Here is a 27299-nt window from a genome sequence, read left to right on the forward strand (position 1 = left end):
TTTTGTGCTTTTCTGCATTTTCTCTCCCATTTTTGAAATTATCATTTTGTTGTGCATTGCTGTCTGACCTCAGCATCTTTATGACTGTTATTTTGAATTCCATCAGGTACTTTACTTTTCTCCATTTCATTAAGATCTTTTTCTAGAGATTATCTTCTTTTGTTGAGAACATACTCCTCTATTTCTTCATTTTCCTTGATTCTTTATGTTGATTTCTGATAAAACAGCCACCTTTCTCAGTCTTGACAGAATGGTCTTGTGTAGGAGATAAACCTCATCTATCAGCCTGACCCTAGCTCCTGGTTCTCTCAAACCTCTGTGATCTTCCAAGCTGCCTTCTTTGTTCTGAATGGCTCCCAGTACTTGAGGGTGTACCAAGATCTGTCAATGTCCTAAAGTAGAGGATCTCAGCCAGAACCTAGATACAGGCTGATTAGAAGGCAGACCCTTAGGCGGCAGCTGGGAAAGTTTTTAGTTAAGCCCCTTCTAGGGAGGAACTGGGAGATAAGAATTTTTGCCTGCTCCCTCTGCTCTAGGCCCGCATATATAGATGCAGGGGGTCAAGGGGTGTTTCTGTGCCCATTAAGAGCTGCTTCTTTGTTTGCTACTATCCTGTAAGACTCATGAATGCAAGCCCTGTTAGCTATCAGAGCCAGGCAATCTAAGGGCCCATCCCACAGGCAGCAGTGCAAAAGCTGGGCACAGATATGCATATAAGCTCCTTCCATGGTGACAGTGGCAACTTTGAGGGGCTATAGGGACAGGCTATAGCAGAGGAGGTGTCCGACAGGTTCCTGTCTCCAGAAAACACAGTTAGTGCCTAGATATGTCCTAAAGTAGAAGACTGACCCTAAGGCAGCAGCTTTCAAAGTATGCACATACACTCCTTTCAGAGAAAGATTGGGAAACTGGTGATTTTTGCCTGCTTCTGCCACACAGAGTCCAGGGGGTATAGCCACAGCAAGTGCTCACACACCCATTAACAACTGCTCCTTTGTTTGCTATAGTCTTGTGGGCGCAAGCCTGATTGGCTTTCAGATCTAGGTGTTTTGGAGGGCCCACTCCTCAGGTGAGCATCTTTAAAGTTGGGACACCAGATGGGAGGTTCAAACCCTTTAATCCTCAGGGAGAAGCTGGAAGTTGGGAGTTTCTACCTGACTGTACGGTGTTGTTCTGGTGGTGGGGTTTATGGTGTGTCTCAGCCTTCCCTATCCATTTCAACGTGGGTTTTGTTCATTCACCAGTGTATACGAGTCATTCAGCTAGTTTCTAAATTTCTTTCAGAGTTGATTGCTCTGAATGTCCATGGGAGAAGAGTTCAGGTACCTCTTTTGTCACCATCTTTCTTGACCCCAACACCTGATAACTTTTTAAAACTACCAATGCCTGGGCCTCAATCCCAGATTCTCATTTAATTGGTCTAGGGCAGGGACCTGGCACTGATAACTGTAAATTGCCCCAGATGATTCTCTTGTGCCATCAGGCTTGAGGACCCCACTCTGAGTGCCACTGTCGTTAATCCTCAACTGTTTTGATCAAATCTTCCTGGATCCCTAATCTCCAGTGGGGACTTCCCATCGAGAAAAAGGAATACAGTTGCTTAGTAGGGCCCACATTATTTCTGAAGTTCCACTTAACTAACAGTGGGAATAAAATATTATCATGTGTGCTTATGCATTGCAAGAACATGATTTTAGATTCTTTTCCACATCAGTTATTAGAAAGACGAATCAAATAGTACACTGGGCATCTTCAAAACCCACCTCTCACCTTAGATTAAACCTGAAGCTTCTCAGCATCAGGACTTTTAGCCCCTGGGACAAAGACATAACTCTATTGTCAGTAATCCTGACAGTCTTAGAGAATTTAAGAATTGGCCCAAGAGCAACAGCTATTAAAGTCCTATAAAACATGAACTATAACTAGAGGAATGCACTTTGCAATGATTCAAATTTCTCAAATATAACATGAATTAACTTGCTAAGTGAGGCAAACAATGCCTCACACATAGCAGACACAAAATAAACATTTAAAATTAATACTGAAGTTGCTCAATTGAAGCAGGTGTTGAATTTCAAAATCTTCTTTGGATAACAAGATTAACATGCATTGCTAAATGAACACTTGCTCCAATAATTAAACTGTAATTACTTGCACTGCTGTACTAATTTTTGAAGTAAATTTCAAAAAAACTTAATTTCTGGGTTCCCCTGGTGGTGCAGTGGTTGAGAGTCCGCCTGCCAATGCAGGGGACACGGGTTCATGCCCCAGTCTGGGAAGATCCCATATGCCACGGAGCGGCTAGGCCCGTGAGCCATGGCCGCTGAGCCTGCGCGTCTGGAGCCTGTGCTCCGCAACGGGAGAGGCCACACGGTGAGAGGCCCGCGTACCGCAAAAAAAAAACAAAAAAACAACTTAATTTCCCTGAACTTGTCTGAATTATACTCAACCTGGGATAGGTGATCACCTGTCAGTCCTGGAAGAACTGGTAAGAAAAAGTGTTCATTCTAGAGTCATAGGTTACACTACTCCATGATATCTATCCTTTCCTCCTGGATACTTTTTTACTGCTAGATTTTTTTCCTTGAATGAATAAATACATGTATATTGAACACCAACATGCTAGATGCTGTTTAGGGTTTCAGCCAGTGATTGTCAGAGCTTGAATTTAAGCTCTGCTACTTGTTAGTGACAAGTATATGGATGAAGCTATTTTCATATTCTAATGTTCCTCGCCTGCAAAATGAGGATTAACTTAAAGGGTTGTGAATATTACAATACATGCAGTGTACCTAGCTGTAACATTTCCTGTATCACTGAGTTCTCACAACTCTGGGACAAGGTGGTACTACCTCTTGGCAAACGTGTGATCAAAGGAACTGGGAGGTTAGGACGTAGATATTTTCCCCTACAGAACTTTTTTTTCCATTGTATATTATCTTCTAGAAATGGGGAAACTGTCTCTACAAAGTCAAAAACCTACTAGCTCTGGTGTTTGGGCAGCATGAAGAATCTGAGAGAACTGAAGAGAAACTCAGTGGACAACAATGTAGTTTAACACAGTATAAGCATGTTGTATCATTTGCTTTTGAATGGGGAATCCTTTTAATCAGCTGGACTGCCTTTAACTACTTGCTCACTGCCTACATCATTCCCTATCAGAAGAGTTAATATGTAACAATATCATCAAATGTACACTGGAAAACAGTGTGAGGTAACTCACTGGCTAGAATGGCATACTGTTCATTGGTGTTCCTCTTAAGAGTCCAAGGCTTGGTGCCGAACCAAACATATATACACTTTATTGGAATATATTAAACAAACGAAGTATTTAAAATCTGGCATTCTCAAAACAAAGAGTTCCTCAAAATGCTAACGGACCAGTATCCTGTATTTTTTGGTTGGTTAACATTCCTTTAGAGAAGCAGTACTCTTTTAACAGATTCTTCCCAATTGTCCTTATTTCTAATTTAGACTCTGTGGCTCCTGAAGTAAAGTTCTACTTCCACCAGCAAAACAAGTTCCAGACAAAACATTAAGAAACCTGCCAAAACCATGGCTCATGCTCAGTTCTTCCTGAGATTTCTTGACTTGTGAGTGCTCCAGCCAGACCCAGAAGTAGAGGTTAGTGTACCACCACTAGACGGTTAGACCTAAGCAGCAAAATCAGTTTTTTGCAACCCAAGGCAAGCACTGTTCTTCAGCAAGTCTTCCCAACAGTGCAGATACAATTAATGTTAAAGTCACAGACAGGCTGCTTCCTTTCCTAATGTAGTATCTCTCTGCTGCTAATTGATTCTTTATATCTTCCAAGTTACTGGCTATCTTAAAGATAAACAGGAGTAAACCTAGCAAATGGCTACATTTAGTCACATTTATTGAGCACCTTCCATGCACCACGTACCTAATGTGTCTGGGATAAGAAACAGTCCCTGCAATCTTAATAGATTATGATAGAAATGGGTTGCCTGGACTTGCTGGAGAGGATGGGGATGTCTATCAATCAAGATTTTTGGTTACAAACACTGGCAAAAGGAATTTATTGGCAGGATCAAAGGGGAGCCACAGAATCAATGGCAGCCTAGAGAATCAGTTCAGGTAACTGGTACCCCAGGGAAGGTCATGTTGGTAGAAACATCAACCCCTGCATGATAGCTTGAATTAAGATACAAATCCTAGGGAGACTGTTCAAGCAGGAGAGCTTAAGTTAGAGACTCACCCCATGGCACCAGAAACTAGAGACTGTTACATCCAGAATGTCAGAAAAGATAAGAAAAAGGTCACTTCTCCTTTAAAAAGAAATTCAACAACAGACAAAAACGATTCAAATCAACAGGAGGCTGATGGATACACTCAGTGTAAACATGTGCAGGGTAAACCATGTGGGTTAACTTTTCCATTCTGCTATGTATCAGTAAAGAATAGACACCTTCGAAAATTCTTCCTATAGCCTTTGAAACTGATTTTTTATATCTTTTTCCCCTTAGTTTTTCAACACTCTTAATTCAGCAGGCTGCTAAGTTAATTTTTACAAGGTGTAGTGTTCATTCAATATTGGAATTTATATTGAGTGATTAAAGTCTGATGTCTTTTTCCAGATCTCCATTTAAAATGTAAGCTAAAGGACAGAGGGGAAAAAATAACTTCCCTTATATCATGTAAATTAGCCCTTAAAACTATGGGCGATGATTCATTTTTTAAACTAATGCTGATGAACCAGAAATGTATTTCCCCCTCCCAATCTTCACTGCAGAGAATGTTTGTGGAATGAGATGCTTTTAATAACTGAACTTGCCAGCTGACATAAAGGCTAAAATTAACATTTTAAACCATACATATCACTTTGTAGACTAAGTACACTGCACTCAGTTTAGCACAGCTAGCCCCAAACCCCAAGACCTTCCATCTTTCTTCCAGGTCAAAGTCCTTTGCTGTTACTGAGTTTGTGTGGTCACACAACCAACCTTAATAGCTAACATTTTAACAGTACCTTACTATAGTGGTGGACTTGAAATGACTATTTTACATGTAGTAACTAATTAGATCCTCATAAAACTCCTGAGGTTAGTCATATTATTGTCTCCATTTTTTTTTTTCAGATGAAGAAACCAAAGTATAGTCAAGTGAGTGTTGCAGCTAACACCTGGACTTGTGAAGATGGGATCTGAGAGGCTCTAGATCAATCCCTTCCATATAAACACAGGGCAACGCTGGAAACAGACTGGTAAGAACACAAATCCCTGCCTCTTCCATCTTCTGTTCCATGTGATTAAGGGGCAATATTTTACACTTGAGATTTGGCCATTTATAAAATTAGAAAAATGCTGTCCAGTTCATGAGATAATAGGCTAGTCCTTCTCAAACTTTCTTCTACAGGGTAAACATCTTCCTAGGGTTTCCATATTTAAGAAGTGAGATTTTTTTTTTCATGTGAGAATTTTTTTTCTGCAATCTTACAAGGTTTTTTTAAGAGGTACATGTTAAAAAAAATTCTATGACTTCCAGCCCAATGCTGTTCTTAAACAATGAGAGAATATATTCTGTGTAGTGAGTGTCTGGACAATTTATGCTTTTGTGTTTATGCTAACTGCCTAGCAGAGGTCTCAACCAGACAAGCTAAAACAATTGTAGCCTAAAAACCATTGTACCTCACCACTCTCAGGCAAACTTTAAAGGGACAACTCATCCTCAGTGGTCCAACCAAGCTTAAAAAGCTGTGGGTGGATAAAATCATGGCATTTGCATCCAAATACTTATCTGGAGTCTCACAGTAATATGAAATCCTGACAGCTAAGAGAACTGCCTGAATGTTAAATCTGAGATACATTGTCAGCTCTTTGTTTCAGCTTAATTTCCCCAATTAATGATCTCAAAGCAATAGCTAAGCTGCTCCCTAACTAGCACAGTAAGAGATTTGTTTCTTAAAACTTAGTAAAACTTACTTAGTAAAACTAAGTAAAACTTAGTTTCTTAGTATGTAATTTTAAACAAGTTCATATTAAAACAAACATGAATACAGAATGCAATGAAAACTTCAAGTAATTTTACAAATGTCTTTACATACATATTTCCCCTAAATGTTGCATCAATAATGTTGTTTACAAATGAGCTTTATTTTATCAATAAGAACAAAGCTGGATTCAGGTCTTCTAACACCTGGTCCAGTGATCAGTCCACTTTTTTACTATCTAATACTAAAATAAAAATTTAGCCATTACTGTATAATTATATAACCTTAAAACTTGTAATTTATTCTAAATTTTGTCCTAAAAAAAAAAAACTGAGTTACCTAATACTCTAAACATACTTACTCATAAGTAATGTAAAAATAAGAAAACATGAAGTATAAAGTATACATTTCTCTTTAAATGTATCTCTTACTTCTTAGTATATGTGAGCAAACTTCATACCTTTTGTTTAGTACTTTTAAATAAATACGTAGGCACTTACTTCAGAAACAATTTTATGTGCAAATAATCTATAATGTGCTACCCATACGTCCAATTTTCCACAAACAATTAAGCAGTTTTTAAAAAGAAAACCACACAAAAAATGTTAATAGGTACTGGACACCTAGAAAAATAAAGCTTATTCTACTAGGAATCTCAACTTAGAAGTGAGTATTCTCCAAAGGAGAAATTATATACTGCCATTTCAGGAAGAGACTATTCCACTGACCCCCAACATCCACAAATGCCTATCAATCATAATAGTTAAAACCAGATCAAAACGGTCCAACATAATTAGGCTTCAATATGTTAGACCATTATGTTTTTCTAAGAAGCTAATAAACCAAAACCAGAAGTACTAAAATCAAAAGAAATTACTAGAGGCTAATTATCATACAGATTGTTAGTTCCTTGCTGTATCCCTTCTAGGAAAAGAATATTTTACTGCAATGAAAATTTTATTTTATATATTACTCGTCATGAATTTGCCATTAATTATTACATAAATGCTGCCTAGTGCCATTAACCAAATGGCATGACCATTTTATGTCCACAATTCACTTCTGTATTTACAAACATAATTTTCATGACTTATAAAACTGTATCTCTCAGTGAAGGCTTAACGTTGAGATGCAATCTAGCATCCATATCTGCTGTTCTGCAGATAGCAATGTAGGAAGGAAGTACTTTAATCCCCTTTCATATGAGTGACCTTATATGAAAAGAAAACAATAATTTAGAAGTTCTATGTCTCCAAAGGAGACTTCCAGATGCACTTATAGGAATGGTTACAGACAGTAAGAGTTCTAAGAAACATCTTCCATGTCCACATCCTGTTGTAATTTCTGTACCATTTTGTCTTCCAGCTGCTTTCCTTTGCCTTAAAAAAAAGCGGGGGGGGGGAGAAAGAAATTAAACTCTTGACAAAGAGCTGGGATGTGAACCCTGGCCACCTTGAACCAAGGTCTCTGCTCTTAACACTGTACTACCTACCTCAAAGGGTTACCTAAAAACTTAGGTAACAATGGTTCATTCCTATTGTTTTTTGGGTGTCTGTCAGTCCATATCATCTATATGTGAAACAATGCTCCAGGATTTTGTCTATTTTTTTTAAATTTGGTACAAAAACAACCTAGCTAGGACTTTTGCATAAATCTACCCAATATGTGGTTATAGGATTTGACTTTACTAAGGTTTAGGCATAGCTAAATCTCACCAAAATTTCTCTCCTTTTAACAGATTGTACTTGGCACCAGCTGAGTAAAAAGAGTGGTTTCCTAGCATCTCACAAAAGAAATTATGCACACAAGCAACTGCCCAAGTGAGTGCCTAACTAAGTTACATAAGCACAAGGAGGGTTTTTAATACAAAACTGTAGTTCTCAAACTGAAGTATCAGACTCACCTGGAGAGCTACTAAAGAACAGAGGTCCAAATTCAAGGGGCTTGGACCTCTATGTTTACATACTAAGTCCCCCAAGTAACTCCCACAACAAGAGAGCTACTGATATAAAACATTATCCTTTAATCAAAACAGGTATGAGGCAAAATCATCTATTAAATTATTACTCAAATCGTTTTGATTAACTTGGATTTTGCGGAAGCTAGGATTTTATGAAGGGAGAAAAGAAACACCATATGCAATAAATTGACTGGAACTGGGAAACACACTGAATGAATTATTTTTATAAATAGTCATATCATAAATGAGGGAGAACATTTACATAAAAAGATTCAACCTTAAGAATTGGGTACCTTGGCTGGTACCCAATTACATGGACCACAACAATCCAGGTTTTTCATTTCTCTACTTAAGGCAGAGAACTCCTGCGTAACGCAGTACTTACCTGCAAGAGGGGCCCGGATAAGATGGATGTTTTGCTTCACTTCTTTAATGTCCTGAACTTTCTGTAGTTCTTTATTTTTCTTCAACCTAGGATAAAACACATTAAGGCCAAAATTTCAGTTACTAAAACCTCTTTAAAAGACATTAATTCCTAATTTGTCAAAATTGTAGTAAGTTAGCCACACAAATGAGCAATGGGAACACAATTCATTTCTTGTTCCTAATTAGCTTAAACATGATTCCTGCACTCCCAATTTGTTCACTCACTGTACTCCTAGCACATAGTCGGGAATAAAACAGGTTGAAAAGATATTTTGCTTGGTGAATGAAGGGATGTGACTGAAACAAAGAATTAACAAGTCTCAGAGATTACAGAGTAAGAATCTCTAATTATTAAAGTGTCTGTGTTCTCTATTTGAGGATAAAGATTTGTAGTCTCCGTGTTACCTAATTTTTTAAATCATTCAGTAATTACAAGAGCACAAAACACAAGACATTCAACAAAAAAAGCTAACAGACTAGTTCTCAAGCATTTGGGTCCTTTTTTGTAATGCTTTAAAAAAAAAAATTTTTAAGCCAGAAAGCTGTTGACGCATGCTTTTCTATGACTTTTATGGCGACTAGATCAAAAGCGATACCCCTTCTAAAGAAAGCCAATTCCAAGCTGGGGCAGGGAAAATCTCATTAGCCATAAAGCAAGAAAGGACTCAAAGAATGTTGAGGAACTGTCAAAATGACACACAGCCTGCCTGAAGGAATTCTCACTGGCCAACTTGGGTACTTAGAACATCAAAATAATGACAAAGAATTAGAACTCATTGAATACAGTAAGAATTAATGAATACACACAGATATGATGTGAATAAATGAATAAAAGAATAAATTTTGGAACTGGGGAAAAAGGAAAATGCTCTTTCTTAGATAAGAAGGTCAACTAATAAACGGAGAAGAAACGATGAAATCAGAAAAACCACCATTTGGCAACAATCACAGTAGTAACAGATTCAGGCAGAACTCTAATGGATGTGAAAACCAGCAGGTATCAGTTTGAGGAGTAACAGGCTCTTTGCTGAGTCTCAATGTGTCTCCCTCAAGATATGTACTGATTAAAAAGGGGGAAAAAACAGTAACTTTCCAGTGGAGAAAACTGGCAGACACTACTTTAACCAAGCAATGAAAGTTAACATCACCAGTAAGGGACAACAGGTGCCTCTGCTGGGGTGCTTAAGGGGGACACACTTCTATGATGTTCTGGCCAAAGGGACCTGAATCTAATCGCGAAGAAAACATCAAACAAAAACCGGGGAACGTTCTACGAAATAACTGACCTGTACTCTTCAAACATGCCAGTGTCATCTAAGACAAAGGTGAGAAACTGTCTGGATTAAAGGAGCTTGAGGAGATATGACCACTAAATGCAATGCATGAGCCAGGATTTTCTGCTGCTATGAAGGATATTATTGGAACAACAGGTAAATCTAGTATGGTCTATAGTATTTTATCAGTGTTAATTTTCTGATTTAACTATACTGTGGTTATTAAGAGCATGTTCTTATGCTGTACACCTGAAACTAATGTGTGTCAATTATACCTCAATTTTAAAAACCCAAAGAAAAAGAACATACTACTCTTAGGATATATATATGTATATATTGAAGCATACTCAGAAGGAAAAGGCATCATGTCTTCAACTTACTACGCAGAGTTAAAGTAAATTTGGCAAAATGCCAACAGAATATGCAAGACTTCTTTATACTATCTTGCCAGTTTTTGAAAGTCTGAAGTTACATGAAAATAAAGATATTTTAAAATATTCATACCTGTTCATTATAAATTTAGCCTGGCGCTTCTGTTTGATCTCTTCAACTCTCTTCATTGCATCGACTACAAAAAAATTCATAAACGTTAATAAATTTATGCACATTCAAGCAGGATGATTATAACCAACAGCAACTTTAACAATCACTACTTTACTGTGGCTTAGAAGTGGATTAAACGAAACAAAAAACTCACTGCAAAACAATTCCTATTAAAAAACAATTCCTACTAAAATAGCTGACAAAGGTATGTACCCTTGGCTGACATCACTGTTGACTCTTTCCCACGTATCATTTCTCTGACTTTTATTTTGCAAAAGCCTTTACTACTAAATTTTCCTTGTACTTGAAAATTTTATTTTACAGAGAACTTGGATTAATGGCAATTAATCCCATTCTTAGCTTGTCATCTTCATAAATAGACTCTACCTTCCTGGTCATAAAAGCCACTTTTTCTTCAAGTGCCTAGGATATATTCTGCACATGATGAATACTGGTAGAATGATCCAGTCAATCAATTTGCCACGTTCTTAACCACTAAAATCCAACTGTTTCAGAAACTGTGTACAGGAGCCTTGGCTATAAGGGAGTTGAGTCCAACTACTCTAGAGTCTGTATCAGCACTGTCCAATATAAGATAAATCACATATGTAATTTAAAATTTTCTAGTAGCCACATTTTTTTAAAAAAGTAAAAAGGAACAGTTTGAAATTAAATTTAAGATACATTTTGTTTAACCCAACATATCCAAAATACTGTCATTTCAACATGTAATTAATATAAAAAATTATTACTGAGATATTTTATGCTTGTTTTCATACTAAGTATTCAAAATCCAGCATGTATTTTATATTTACAGAACATCTCAATTCAGGCTAGTCACATTTTAATTGCTCAGTAGCCCCTGTGGCTAGTGGCTACCATACTAAATAGCACAATTCCCAATCCAGATTCTTAAAGTGTAGTCTGTGGATCTGAGTGGGGCAAATGAATGAGACTCTGTGATAATACCTGAACCAATTACTGTCTAACAGAAACAATAAAATAGAGTACTCAGTAAAATGCACTGAGAGATCAGGGACTGTGTATGCCCTGTTCATCTTTGTATGCTAGAGTCAGTGGTTATTGGTAAAGGATACAACATCTTAGAGAACACACAGTATTTCTCAGGAACAACATAAACATCATGATACCAGCACAGAGGATCTTAGTAACTGAAGATCTACAGATGACTGAAATATGTACCTCAGTTTCCATATCAAGCTGAATACCCACCAAATAAAAGTAGTTATAGGTAAAAATGGTCTGGAGCTGCTATCTTCAAGTAGTAACATAAAAGAAAACAAAGGCCAAAGTGAAATAAAACTCAATGGGGTCCAGAAATGCTTTAGGATCTTCCAATAATGTCCCTGCCAAGAGTACCTTTAGGAATCAATTTAATAATCCTATGAAAATTAGCTATGTATGATGTAGATGTTAACCAGATTTATTTTGGTGATCATTTCACAATATATACAAATATCAAATCATTGTGCTGTGCACCTGAAACTAATATGTCAATTATAACCTCAATTTAAAAAACCCTATTAATCTCTTTAGAAATCCTTGAGTTTGAATCAGTGTTATTTCCTTACTAAATAAACCCAATAAAACCAACTGCTAATCAGAAATTAACTACTCCTCTAATTACAAAACAGAAGGGAAAGACCTTATTTTTTAAAAAGAGAAAAAACCAAACAAACAAGCACACCAAGGGGCAGAATATTTAGGCAATTCCCAATTGGGACTCTGATTTTTCCACACAGTTCAGGAAGATAAACAAGGCTTTAGAGGGTGTCAAATGCTACTACAAAGGCCCATAACTTTCCAACTCTTCCTCTGAAGTCTTGTGACTAACTGGTGAAAAGGTGTTGAAAAGTATGCCCTGCCAATAATCCATTAGAGACCAATAAAGTTGGTAGAATTCTAAGTCTTAGAGACTTCTAGTTAACAAACTACATCACCTCCACATCCAAGAGTAGATATGGCTAAAGGCTGCATAAGTAGGCATGGGGGAAGGCGAAAAGGCAGGGCCAAGGGCCTCAAACACACACAGAGACATAGTGGAATCTACAAGCTAGCTTAAGGAACTACGTTTTACTACACATGAAAATTTTTTTAAATTAAAGCCTCTGCTTTCTTAAATAAGTAAACAAAACAGAGAGATAGATAGGTAGGTAGGTAGATAAGAATTAAACATTACTGCTTTTAGTTTCAGTAGCCTATAGCTTCATTTTTACTCAAGTCAAGCACTTAAAAGTTCTCTTAGAAAATTTGTAATTATCTCTTTACATGCTGTACTTTTTAACTTTACAGAATCACTAAGTTTTATTAGGTATACAGAAAACAATACTTATATCCTTAAACCAAATTATCTAAACTTGTAAAGTATGTTAGGTTTTTTGTATATTTTAACTATGTCACACTCACCCCCCACCAAAAGCATTCTACATCTCTATTTTTTTCCCCAGATATTTGAATGTTTTTATATTTCTGTGTAGGTACTTCAAATAATATCAAATTTAATAATTATGTCATTTTCAATTCTGAAAAGGATTTGGGAGAGCTTATAAAAAAACCCCACAAATACAACAGAGCCATTAAAATAAGGATAAAAGTATAAAAGCTAACTGATTAAAAGAAGAAATTTAATATTTAAACAACCAACTGATATTAAAGTTATGGTAATATCCCAAACCAGTGTCTCCTGAAAATTCCCGGTAGTCCTTGTGACTTACTGGTTTTATTCCATAGCTCTCGCTGGTATCTGACAGGTTCATTTCTACGTTTTTCAAATTCAAATGAATTATCCTATAAGAAGAGAAGAAATATGGTTTTAAGAGAGGTAGAAAGGAAACATTTCTTAAAACTTTTTCGCCTTTTCACAAAAGTTCTAAGTGTTTCAAAGCTACGGGCACATATTAAGATTTCCCCCAGGGAGATCCCAGAGGATACAAGTTTTCAAACTTTTTCTCCTTTAAACACCACGATGTACAAGACAGCCCTATTGAAAACGTCTATGTATGAGTGATTCTCAAAGGGAGGGGTAGGGGAGAGGATCACCCCCATCCCTCAGAGGGGCCTATAACAATCATGGGAATTATAAACAAACTAAAAAAGCTTCCCTAATTTCCTGTTCCTAGATGAGACTCACAGCCAGAAAACTTTATATTAGATTGAACCATATGAAATTGCCTTTTCCCATAGATCAAAAAGAGTCAAACACTGAGAACTGCATATGGTTCAACAAAAATACCTAGCATATTTATATATTTCAATACCTATAAACCTTTGTGTTACAGCACAGAGTTGAAACTATACATCTTCAAATAATGTGGTACTACTCTATATGACATAAGCTTCACCCTGAAATTCTTTAGTCCCCTCCAAATGTAGTTGGTATTTTGACAATTAACAATCCTATTTATCTCAAAACATGCAAAATAATTTTGGAAAAACTAGATATTTCTTAGTTTTCAAATCTATCACGCTCTGGCATATGGAACAGCATTAACTCTGCACTTGGCTATTTCATTTATATACACATGCCTCTGTCCAGATCAAAGTAACCTCAGCCATGACAAGGTAAGTGGTCACCAGCAAATGACTGACCCAGCATCCTTTCTTCACTCATACAGTTGCCACCTGTATTTGAGACGCTACAAATCTATTTGTCCATAGTGAAAATAACTTTTGTGACAATTATGATTTGGCCTTACATGTTGTCAAAAAATATTCTTTATGTTCACTGAAGAACCTCAGGTGTCGAGAAAGACAGTAAAGGGCTTCATAGCAACTACTTAGATACTGCCTTTAAGGAGTGGCGAGGTGGGAAAGAGTCATGGGTTTGGGGGAAGAGGAAGTCTGGCGGGAGGGGACAGTTGAAAGCTCTCCCCACCTCAAAGGTAGCCTGTGCAGCAGCTTCCCCTCCTCCCTTTTTAAGGATCAAGTGCAGATAAGCTTCACCAGGTCCTTACACCAACTCAGTTAACAGCAATATGATGGTGGGGGCTTGCCTCATGGAACTCCCTCACCCCTGATTCCTCACTATTCCTCCGTACACTGCCATTATGAACTAAGCTCTCTGCTCTCAGACACAGAGTCCTGCTAAAAAAATCAAGAAACTGATAAATGAGTCTATTACAAACCTCATCTGAGCCCTCACTGCTAGTCAAAAACCCTTTAATATCTTAACCTCCTTTCAAAATCCCTAAGTAGCAATTTCCAACTTCAATCCATTTAAATAATTCTCCCCTTGTTGCAAGAGCTAAAAATACTTTTTTGAGAATAAGAAAAATCCCTAAGTAGCAATTTCCAACTTCAATCCATTTAAGTAATTCTCCCCTTGTTGCAAGAGCTAAAAATACTTTTTCGAGAATAAGAAAAATCACTTCTACAAACTATAGATTAGGACTTTTTTTCCTTTTCAGAATTCTACGGATTTATGGTTTTGGGGATCATGTGAGAATGAGATTACCAAACCCAAATGCAAATAAGTCACTCATTAACCATTCTATAGGAAGCCTTGTTAGAGTTAATTAAATCACATCTCCCACCCAGAAGTTAAAATTTTGAAAACTGTAAAAACTATACTGATAGCTAACTGTACTCACCACTGTGAGCTCTTTACCAGCTGCTTTCCGGAATGCTTTAGTCCACCTGACCTTGCGAGGATTGCGCTTCTTTTTGAAGTTTTTATGACACTTGGATTTACAGAATCTGAACACCTACAAGAAAAGTGTTAAAATAGTGAAAAGTCAGTATTAAAAAATTTTATACCATAGGATGTTATCCTACCAGACAAAATATACTATAAAGTCTGAGAAATAACAATGGTTCTCACTCACAACTGCTTCTACTTACTCACAACACCATTTAGAAATGTGTGAGACATATCACACAAAATGGAAATTGAACTATTTTTTGACTAATAAACATCATCACAACTAAAGATGGAAGGCCCCAAAAATATGGTTAAAAACGACCATTTTTATAGAATAATAGTAAAACCTTACAAATGATCTTGAATGAAGGGAACAGTTTTAAGGAAAGTCATTTATTTAAATCCCTTTGCAATTCACAATAATTCTCAAAATTCACTTTCTAAATACCTCAATGGGAGGAGGGGGTTAAAAGTTTCAAACAACCATTCTGAAACTTCCTTTGGTTCTTTCCACTGTTGCACAAAATAATTTCAAAAAAGCAACTAAAACTGGCTATAGGGCTTCCCTGGTGGCGCAGTGGTTGAGAGTCCGCCTGCCGATGCAGGGGACGCGGGTTCGCGCCCCGGTCCGGGAAGATCCCACATGCCGCGGAGCGGCTGGGTCCGTGAGCCATGGCCGCTGAGCCTTTGCGTCCGGAGCCTGTGCTCCGCAACGGGAGAGGCCACAGCAGTGACAGGCCCGCGTACCGCCAAAAACAAAAAACAAAAAACAAGATGCCCTACCTTGAGAAGCTTAGTCTAGCAATGTGGTAAAATCTCATTTTGCAAACAAGAGAGATAAAGAACGGACTAGGATATAAACAATGGGATATAGCTATACACAATAATCAAGTATAAAGTAATATGCAAGTACACATTAAGGAAGTGGTTAAATCTATGGTGGGGTAGGTGGTAAACGATTATGTGTGAGACAAAGCTTCACAGACTCAAATTTCCCTTTTAACCTAGTCCTCTGGCATCATCCTCAGTCTTCAACATGTACACAAATGATCCATCTGAGCCTCAAAGTCCTTCAACACCTTCTTATGCCATTAATTCAACAAACATTTATTAAGCACACCTTAAGAACATGTATATTTTTCCTGTTTGCAAACTATGAAAATATGGAGCAGTAATACACTAATTCTACTCTTAAGAAACTACCTGAGAAGCATAAGAGGGAAGGTTTCTATGAAAGATGGCCCCAAAAGCTAAGAGCATAAATGAAGAAAGACTACTTAGGAGGCTACAAAAGTGACAAGTGCCTAATCTGGAACCAGGGCAGGTGGGGAGAAAGAAAGCTAAGACACCACTCTCCTCTGCGAAGGCAGAATGGATAGAACCTATAGCTAGATATAAACGGTGAAAGATTCAAAGATGACTCTCAGTTTCTAGCAGAACTGTCTAGGTGGATGACAGTATTAATTCAGAGAGCAAAAACATTTGAGGTAATAAGGAACACTCTCAGCAGGCTCACTGTTAGGTACAAACAGGGTTTCCCTGTCAACCGGAAAATTCAGACCTGGAACTAAGGAGATAAAGATTTTGGGGCTTCCCTGGTGGCGCAGTGGTTGAGAATCTGCCTGCCGATGCAGGGGACGCGGGTTCGTGCCCCGGTCCGGGAGGATCCCACATGCCGCGGAGTGGCTGGGCCCGTGAGCCATGGCCGCTGAGCCTGCGCGTCTGGAGCCTGTTGCTCCGCAACGGGAGAGGCCACAACAGTGAGAAGCCCGCGTAACGCAAAAAAAAAAAGATTTCGGAATCATCAACAAAGAAAAAAATGAGGTACCTGTTCTTCGTTAGTGCTTCAGGGCCTCTACTTCTTATTTCCCCAATCAACTCTGTTCTGGATACACTGGTCTTCCCTACAGCAAGCTAGCTCCCAGATAATTCAACACTATCCTTGCTAGCAATATAGACTTCCTCATCAACGTGAACTTCCACTGTGTCTGCCAGATCAACATCCAACTCTAGATAGCTCCCACCATCCTTTCTAATTCCCATACCCAGCTGACAAACACTGATGGACAAAAATCATAGTCATGATGACCAAATCATCCACAAAGCCATAATACCCTCTGTGAATTACACCCCAGCCTGACAATCATTTCATTCATTGCTATAAATTCTTTGTCATGTTCCTGAGAGCAGGAATTAAAAATCTTTTGGGCTTCCCTGGTGGCGCAGTGGTTGAGAGTCTGCCTGCAGATGCAGGGGACACGGGTTCGTGCCCCGGTCCGGGAAGACCCCACGTGCCGCGGAGCGGCTAGGCCCGTGAGCCATGGCCGCTAAGCCTGCGCGTCCGGAGCCTGTGCTCCGCAACGGTAGAGGCCACAACAGTGAGAGGCCACAACAGTGAGAGGCCCGCGTACGGCAAAAAAAAAAAAAAAAAAAAATCTTTTACATGCTCTTTCAAGTTTCCAAACATAGCTTTGGTCCCACACTTTTGGCAAGACCCCTTACTCCTAATTTAGTGAGGTCAATATCTTTCATGTAGAATACAGATATAAGTGATGAAGTAGGAACTGTAGTTCTTTAGCATGTCAAAATCACCTCACTGAATACAGATTCCTAGCTCCTCTTCCTCTCTCCCCAGAGATTCCAATTCAACAGATCTGGCGGAAACCAGGAATCAGTATTTTCTACAAGTGTCCAGTGATTCAGAAGCAAATACAAGAGAGGTCAAATTCTGAGAAACAATGTGTTAAACAGAAGAATGAGATCCATTCCGGTATGAAAGGCAAATTCATGTATCACTCATAAAGTCTTTCACAAAGAGGCCTTATACAGACGGTCCCCAACTTACGATTGTTCGTTGAAAAAGTGATACACATTCAGTGGAAACCGTACTTCATTATAGCCCTACCCCAAGCCTCTATCACCATCTGCAATCCGTCACTTCCCTAAACAGAGAAGTATCTGCTCCCCTCTGTGCCTTTGCTCAAACTGTTCGTTTTCCTTCCACCTAGATTGCCTTCTCCTCACGTTCTTAAGCAAAACGCAAGATCCAAGATAAACGTCACTTCCTTTCTGTGCCTTTCTACAGACGACCCTCTCCAAAACACCTCCAACAGCTTCATAATACATAACTCTACTATTAAGCCATATGCAACATTTCTATCAACCTCTACAGGCTATGGCCGACCCCAAGTCTTATTCATCTGTACAGACGCGGGCCTCAGCAATGATGCTTGACCCGGCATGCGTTCAACAAAGTTTACCGAACTGAAGAACGTGGCCCATGTGCAAAAGTGGGCAAACAGACTCCCAGCTTCCCCGTCGGCGCTGGCTGGAATCGCTCCTCAACCTCATCGCAGCCAGCCTCGCCCAAGGGCGGCCTAGTGACCAGCTCCGGTCGCGACGCCGGCAGGAGAAACTTCCCCAAGAGGGAGGTCGAGGTCGGAGCCGCTAGCAAAACCAGCCCCACGAGCCGAAATCCTAGACCAAACCCCACGCAGGTGCAGAGGAATTCCGCGCCGAGCGGGCGCGGCTTCAGCCCGGCGAGAGCGCAGCGGAGAGCGCGCTACTCCCGGCCGTCTCACCTTGCAATCGTTGCGAACGAACATCATGCCGTGGCCTGGGTAAATAGGACCCGAACAGAAATAACACTTCTCAATCCGCATGTTGAACGCTCGTGGGGACGCTCCGGCCAGACGCCGCGCTTAAGAGGAAGTGACGTGGCCCCGCCACGGGAAGTGATTCTCTTTCCAGTTCTCCACCCGGAAGAGGCGGTGTTTCTTCGCTCTTGCGGGCCCCTGGAAAGCTAGCCGGACGTGACGGCGCCACCTCGCGGGCGCGCCGGCAAAGGCGGTGCTGTTTGGCGCAGGCGCAGAGTGCGGCCGCGCTCTGGTGAAGTGTGAGGTTCTGCGTAGGCTTCTGAACTGGCTGCTCGAGCCTCTAGTTTTCCTCCTTACCGTGTCGTATAACGTTAGCATTTACTCACGTCTTGTATATCTTGTTTCTGGTTTGTGCTCTTCCCCAGACGGCTCTCCACACGTGGCTCGTCTCCAGGAACTCATTTCTCTGCGGCCCGAGCCCCGCCCATGATTCCAGTCCCAAGCCGACTTGCCTGATGTCCGCGGCGGGAACCTGCTGCCCCGCGCTGCAACCGAAGCAGCTGAGCCTCAGGTTCGGAGGACTTAACCGGCAGTGTTTTAAAGACTTGTAGTGGTGTTCTCCACCTTTACTCCCCCACCCCAGCGCTTTTTAATTAATATACATATGTGGTTTAAAAAAATTTTTTTTTCCACAGGAAACTAAAGTTGTCTCCCCAGACCTCCAGTCCTCCTCTCCAGTAGCAGTCACTTCCTTTTATTACCTACCAGAGGTTTTCTGTGCATAGACAAACATTTGTGTGTACGTGTCTCCACTCCCTCTTCTTGATAACACTGATGAGCATCCTGTTCACCCTTTTCTGCATCTTGCTGTTATCTGCCTCCCCTCAACGGGATGTGAGCTCCATGAGGGCAGAGATTTTTGTCGTTTTGTTTACAGCTATACTCCCAGTACCTAGAACAGTTCCTGGCACGTAATTAAGCATCCAATACACATTTTATTATCAGTGAATACTTCACATTCTCTTCCATAGTTACATAAACGCAATTGTAGGAGGGTATCATCTTAATTGGTCGCCTGTGTTTGGACATTTGTTTCGTATCTTGTCTCCTATCTTTAGGAGATAATAAGCATCCTTACTATTTTTTTTTCAAAAGTTTATTGGTATAGAGTTGCTGGGCCTATAACACTTAAGATTTGGTAGATAATACTAAATGCCTTTCAAAAGGTTTTACCAATTAACACTCAACAAGAACAAATAAGATGCCTACTTCACCACGTCTTTGTCGAAGGTGATCTTTGCCAATCTGAGATTTAAAAATATTTTTATTATTATTTTAACTGGCATTTATTTGATTATGAATGGAGTTAGGAATCTTTACAAATGTTTGACATCTATTTTTTTCTGTGAATTGCCTGTTTATGTCCTTCACACAGTTTTCTACTGTGTTGTTGTTTTTTTTTTTTTTTTTTTTTTTTGCGGTACGCGGGCCTCTCACCGCTGTGGCCTCTGCCATTGCGGAGCACAGGCTCCGGACGCGCAGGCTCAACGGCCATGGCTCACGGGCCCAGCTGCTCCGCGGCATGTGGGATCTTCCCGGACCGGGGCACGAACCCGTGTCCCCTGCATCGGCAGGCAGACTCTCAACCACTGAGCCACCAGGGAAGCCCTGTGTTGTTGATTTTTAACAGCATTTTACATATTAAGAAAGTTAGAGCTTTGCTCTAACTTTCAGAAATTGTTTCCCAATTTATCAATATTTTAAATATTGCTTATAGCATTTCTCTGTGCAGAAATGTCTTATTTGTATGTATCCAAATTAATCTTTTCTTCTGTGGTTTTGGATTTGGTGTTTTGCTTGAAACTGCATTTCCCTCTTCAAAATTGTTTTTCAAAGATTTTTCTCTATTATTTTTATAGTATCATTTTTCACATTTGAATTTTCAACTAATCTGGAATTTGCTTAAGTATAAATAATAACATAGGATTCCAGTGCGTTCTTTTTTCCCCCCAGTACCACAGGTTGAATAAGGGCATTGCTTCCTCCACTAATTCAAAATATCACTTCTCCATGGGTCTATCTACTTTGTTCAACTGATTTATCTATTTATGTGACAGTTCCAAAATGTTTAAATTATTGTAATTTTTTAAATAACTGGGTTTACCAGCAGTCCTCCTCTTCCTTCCTTGGCCTTCTTATTCCTTGTTTCTCTAGCTATTCCTTAAAGATTTTTTTTCTTTAACTTTAGAATCAGTTCGTCTAGTTATAATCTGTGAATACATGTGTTTTCCTTTTATCTGATACTTGCATTTATTTTTCTTTGCTAATCACATGACATGCAATTCCAGAACAATGTTAATAACAAAGGCACACATCAGAAATTTCAGTAATAAACATTTTCCCAACACTTCATTGGCAACCAAGATACTGAAAATTATTTTACTTTTGTTTGATCTTCTCCCTCTCTCATCCCCCTCAATAATTATAGAAGAGCCTCAACAGTCTTCCCAAGCTCTTTACACAGTTCCTTCCCAACTCTCTCAGTTTTATCCCTTTACTTCAACAAGAAATTTCCTGCCTTTCTCACCAACATGATAACCCAGCTTCACTTCTTACCTTCAGTGTCAGGGGCCCTATCCCTTATCTGTGTTCTTAATCCCACACCTTAAGGCTTCATTTGAGACTCTGTTCCCTTCAGCCTATGAGCATACTCAGTGCTTCACTCTAGGTTGAATAGGTGAGTAGCCAGTCTTAGAAAATGTTTTTCTTTCCAATTATTATGGAATACAGAGGAAGGGGTTAACAACAACAACAAACATGTATTTCACATCCAACAGACTGAACTGAAATCTTGGAAATATTATTTTTGTTTAGCTTGCTTGAGACGTAATGATTCCTGAATCTGAAGGTGTTTGTCTGTCACCATTACTGAAAAATTCTCAGCTATTTTCTTTTCATATATTTCCTCTTCCTCCATGTCCTCCCATTTCTCCTTCTCGAATTCCTAATAGACATAAGTTGGAGCCTTAATTTTTCCTCTATCTCTCTTAACCTCCCTCATACCTTATCCCTGTCTACTGAATTCTGTATAATTTCCTCCAGTCTATCTTCTAGTTCACCAATTTTCTCTTCACCTGTCAAACTTGCCATTTAACTTCTGACCATTACATTTTTAATATCAATAGCTACATTTTTCCATATATGGCAGTCTTTTTCTAAAATTCAAACCAGTCTTGTATCTTTAATAAAGTCTTCTTTTTCCAGATGTTTCCATTCCTTTTATGTTTGTAAGTATTTTAAACATCTTTACTTTATGGTCTCCATCTGATAAGTATATTATTTGAAGTTCTTAAGTGCCATATTGCTGGATTTTGGTTCCCTGGCCCTTGCTCATGTTTGGGGCTGAAGGGGGTGAGGAAGGAATGGGTTTTCATTTTAAATAGTGAGCTCACTCTTAGCCGGGTGTTTTCTGTAAAAATCCTGTAAGTTCTGGGTGAAAATGTATTTTCTGAAGAGATTTTACTTTGCTTCTCCCAAGAAATCCAGAGGTATTAACAACCACAAATCACTTTATGTTAGTTTATGTTCATTTTTTGGCTTAGACATTCCCAGAAAAAAAGGGGGGGGCTAATGTAAACTTGAACCTCAAACCTGTGTAAAAGCATACTTATGGTTATAAATCCTCAGGGAAGATTAAGACATAGACCAGGCCCTGGCTTTGTGTGTGTTTGGAGGTAGGGGCCCTCCATCCCAGTATCCTACCTCCAACAGATCCAAAGCTTCCTCCCATGATGGCATGCAGCCATTAAAACCAAGCACCTAGATTACTGATGCTGGCAAAAACCAAACCAAAAGCAAACCACACTCAGTACCAGTTTGTTGTAAGTTCCCTCTGTTGCTGCCATTGTTGTTGCTTATGTTGCTGCTGTTGTCTGTTTTGTGGAAAAAGAGGGATGGTCTCAGGGTATTTCCCTTACTTTCTTAGGAGATCAAGAGTCCATTAAAAAATGTTCATTATATTTTATCCAGCATTATCAAGTGTTTTATATTGGGAGAGTTTTCCAGTTCTATACTCACCCATATTTCCAAAAATAGAAGACCTGGAAATACCATATAGAGTTTTCCAGCTTATAAAAAAGCCAAGCAAAACATTCTTTAGTGTGCAAAAATAAACAAATGGGACCTAATCAAACTTACAGGCTTTTGCACAGCAAAGGAAACCATAAACAAAATGAAAAGACAACCTACGGAATGGGAGAAAATATTTGTAAATGATGTGGCCAACAAGGGATTAATTTCTAAAATATACAGACAGCTCCTACAACTCAATATCAAAAAACCCAAACAACCCAATCCAAAAATGGGCAGAAGATCAGAAGAGACATTTATCTAAAGAAGACATATAGATGGCCAACAGGCACATAAAAAGATGCTCAACATCACTAATTATTAGAGAAATGCAAATCAGAACTACAATGAGTTATCACCTCACACCAGTCAGAATGGCCATCATCAAAAAGTCTACAAATAACAAATGCTGGAGAGGGTATGGAGAAAAAAAGAACCCTCCTACACTGTTGGTGGGAATGTAAATTAGTGCAGCCACTATGGAGAACAGTATGGTGGTTCCTTTAAAAACTAAAAATAGAGCTACCATATGACCCAGCAATCCCACTCCTGGGCATATATCCAGAAAAGACAAAAACTCTAATTCGAAAAGACACTTGCACTCCACTGTTCATTGCAGCAGTATTTACAATAGCCAGACATGGAAGCAACCTAAGTCTCCACTGACAGATAAATGGATAAAGAAGATGTGGTAATATATATACAATAGAATATTACTCAGCCATAAAAAAGAAAAAAATGCCATTTGCAGCAACATGGATGGACCTAGAGATTATCATACTAAGGGAAGTAAGCCAGGCAGACAAAGACAAATACTATATGACTTAAATATGGAATCTAAAAAATAACACAAATGAACTTATTTGTAAAACAGAAACAGACTCACAGACATAGAAAACAAACTTATGGTTACCAAAGGGGAAAGGAGGGAGGAGGAATAAATTAGGAGTATGTGACTAACAGATACACAGTACTATATATAAAATAAACAACGAGGACCTACTATATAGCACAGGGAACTATATTCAATATCTTGTAATAACCTATAATGGAAGAGAATCTGAAAAAATATATACATATGTATATTATACATATACATATATAATGTATGCATAATGTTAGCAAAGAATTACTTTGCTAACACATATTGTAAATCAACAACAGTTCAATTAAAAAAAAAAACTCATTGGGCCGCCTGCCGATGCAGGGGATACGGGTTCGTGCCCCGGTCTGGGAGGATCCCATATGCCGCGGAGCGGCTGGGCCCGTGAGCCATGGCTGCTGAGCCTGCGCGTCCGGAGCCTGTGCTCCGCAGCGGGAGAGGCCACAGCAGTGAGAGGCCCGCGTACCACAAAAAAAAAAAAAAAAAAAAAAAAAAAAAAAAAAAAAAAAAAAAAAAAACTCATTGGGAATTGGCGGTACAGTGGTTAGGACTCCGTGCTTCCACTGTGGGGGGCATGGGTTCGATCCCTGGTCAGGGAACTGAGATCCTGCATGCAATGTTGGAGCGGCCAAAAAAAAAAAGTCCTCATTGAACATTTCTTCAATAGATTGTTAGCTATCTTGACATCAACTTCAAAACATCAGAATATACTTCTCAGATTTCCTAATTTCTCATAATAAACCAATATGAATTTATTATATGAGAGCATTTCTGAACTTTTTTTTTTTTTTTGCGGTACACGGGCCTCTCACTGTTGTGGCCTCTCCCGTTGCGGAGCACAGGCTCTGGACGCGCAGGCTCAACGGCCATGGCTCACGGGCCCAGCCGCTCCGCGGCATGTGGGATCTTCCCGGACAGGGGCACGAACCCACGTCCCCTGCATCGGCAGGCGGACTCTCAACCACTGCGCCACCAGGGAAGCCCCTTCTACACATTTTTGAAGTGGTTACTTTCAAATTCTATTCCTGTCTTTGAACATTAATAGTGACTCTTGTTTTGAAAACTCTTTCACTTGACCCTGCTGCATCTTAAGTCCTTTATTTAGTCCACCAATAACCATTTGAGTACCTACTGTGTACCAGGCCTTTTCCAGGTAGTGGGCAACACAATTTTGAAGAAAACTTCCCAAGTCCCTGTCCTCATGGAGCTTATATCTTAGTGGATGGAGACAAACATACAAACATATAGAGTGGTGATAAGTGACATGAACAAAAACAGAGCAGGATAACAAGGCAGCAGGTGACAATCTGGTTGGGGCCATGAGGGGGAGTGACTGCTATTTTATATAAGGTGATCAGTAAAGTCCTTTTGGACAACGTGACATTTGAACTGTCTTAACGGATGGGAGAGGGAGCCATGCAGATACATGGAAGACTAGCGTTCCAGGCAGAGGGAACAGCAAATATTCCTGAGGCAGGAACACACTTGACTGCTCCAGGAAGGCCCGTATGCCTGCGGAGGAGTGAGTGGGGTGAACAGTGTGGTAGGAAATAAGGTAAAAGTGTCCATCTCCCCACATATTCCCTCCTCATCCAGTCAAGTACTACACCACTCCCAATGCCTCTTGCACCCATCTGTCAGCCCCATTCTTAGTCCACACCCTTACCATCCTTGCTTTGTTCACCTGAGGACAGCTAGTACATTTCCTGCACTGTAGATGCTCCATAAATGTTCGAGGATAACATATGTGAATTATCTTCTCCAGAATATGCTGTCTTGGCTGGTCCCTCATCACGCCCCTAATGGAATTTGTGTCTCTGAATGTGGTTTCCTTTAGCATTATGACTTCTGGTTGAAACTTTATTGTGATGGGAAATGAAGTTATGTTCACATCCAAACTTGACAGATTAAACCACTTTTTTATTATAAGCTTAATTGGCACAAAGTTCACTAAAGATACACTTCACTTTTACAGAAGCCTGTCAATAGGAAAATACATTGACACACAAAAAAATATATATTGGTACTTCAACATAAATTTAAACAAATGATTTCCAAAGAGAATACAGGTTATTTACGTCAATAATTAAAGATGGCTCTTGCATGTGCCAATATCATGTATATGTTTAATTGTGTATTATGTTTAAGGCCAATGGAATCTGTAGCTAACTTCTCAGTTGGTTCCTAAATAGGCTGGAGCATACTGATATTGTCTTCTTTTTAACTATACAAATGAATCATATAAAATGTTCCCTGATATGTAGCTATAAAATTATTATTTACTCCACTTAAGTCTTATGGCAACTTTAGAAGGCACTGCCTGTGATGATGACCCTGCCCTTGAAATGTCTGGATCTTTTTCTCACCAGGATACACAATTCAAACGCATAGGACTCAATGACTCCTTAGTATTTAAAAAGGTCCTCATTTCAAGGATAGAAATATATAAGATCTTAGTAAACACAGCTAAGTTTCTTAAGGGGATGGTGGGAGGGCAGTGGCAAAAAAAAAAACAGGACAGATGCTCAACAAAAAGCCGTTTGAAAATTATCATAAAAGTAATTACTTTCCATCATAGCTGTATTTTTCTAATTACTGTTATGCCAAACATTTGCCACCACACAATACATTTATTTTTATTCTTTATTTAAATTATAATGAGTGGTGGGTGTTTCTTCCTAAATAGCCATTAAGCTCTTTGGAAATTTTAAACTACTTTACTTAAACTACTTTAATAAATAAGAATTTTCCCCTTTGATTTTTATAAGCAACTGCTATGAAGCATATTTTGAAACCACCTTTAATTTGGTAAAAAGACACTTTGGCAATGTGGAAGAGTACATGACCTTGGAAAGACCCAGCAAGTACAGTAAGTGCCCATGATCTCAAGGAAAACTACAGGCTACAGAACACTCCGTTTTTCTTATACTGAGCTAGAGTACAAATGTAACTGCTTAAACACAAACATCCATCTTCCACCAAATAGTAAACAGATATTTTATGTAATTATAAGATAATTCCTTCAATTCCACCAATGTAAAAATAAAACAAGTTGCAAAGATCAACAATATAGAGACTGAGGGTGAAAACAAGATGAGTCGTTCACAAGCTAATTGAAACTGCAGCCTGAGGATGCCAGACCAACATTATAAATATGAAGAAAAAGAAGCTAAATGTTTACTTATCACAAATAACTTCAGCATAAGCACCAGCTATGTTCAGATGGGGCCAACACATAGGCCAAGTATAAATGCACAGATCACAGTGAACGAAAGCCATAAAAATCTAGCTCCCTGACCCTTCAATCAACCCTTCAGAGCAATGGGAATCTCGCAGGAAGCCAGAAGTCCCCCTTCAGCTGCTTATACAACATTAAGCCACCCCAGGCCTCACCCCCAAGCCCTTTCCCACCAGCAACAGTCACAGTGAGCATATAATTTCTCGATCCAATTTATCCAAGGTCTATAGATACGGCCAATAATTTGCCCTATTTCATTTTAAAGAGAATGCTTACATAAATTAATGCTCAAAGACACTGAACCATCATTTGTGTATATTCTTATTTAACATTCAAATGGTTTAGATGGCATTTTAGAAGGTCCCCTATGGTGCAAGTAGGGTCTTTAAATTTGGATTAAACACTGATATTACGTCTAAGATCTTGAATGTGAGACTCCAGGCCTATCTGTGTTAAGGCAGGTGACAGTATCTTCAGTCATTCTACATAATAAATGCACTGTTCTGTGGCTACAAAATCCTGAATACTTGAATGATCTACTGCCATGGGCTAAGGTTTTATAAGGCACTTTGGCTATGCGAAATATTTCTCCTAACTCTCAGGCTGAATCTTAAAGAAATATTTACAAAGCTGCAGCAAAG

General features: G+C 39.1%; 1 protein-coding gene across 1 annotated transcript; it reads right to left on the minus strand.

Annotated features, from left to right (window-relative positions):
- Positions 1-6450: 6450 nt before the first annotated feature.
- Positions 6451-18475, minus strand: RSL24D1 (ribosomal L24 domain containing 1; the record flags this gene model as incomplete). The annotated part of the gene is made up of 6 exons (XM_079700685.1): positions 6451-7329; positions 8296-8381; positions 10115-10178; positions 12889-12961; positions 14764-14877; positions 18395-18475. The coding sequence occupies 6 exons, from the start codon at positions 18473-18475 to the stop codon at positions 7256-7258; spliced, it is 492 nt and encodes a 163-aa protein (XP_079556811.1). The 3' UTR covers positions 6451-7255.
- Between the last annotated feature and the right edge of the window lie 8824 nt (positions 18476-27299).

Source organism: Hyperoodon ampullatus (genome assembly GCF_949752795.1).
Source record: "Hyperoodon ampullatus genome assembly, chromosome: 3".
Lineage (NCBI taxonomy): Eukaryota > Metazoa > Chordata > Mammalia > Artiodactyla > Ziphiidae > Hyperoodon > Hyperoodon ampullatus.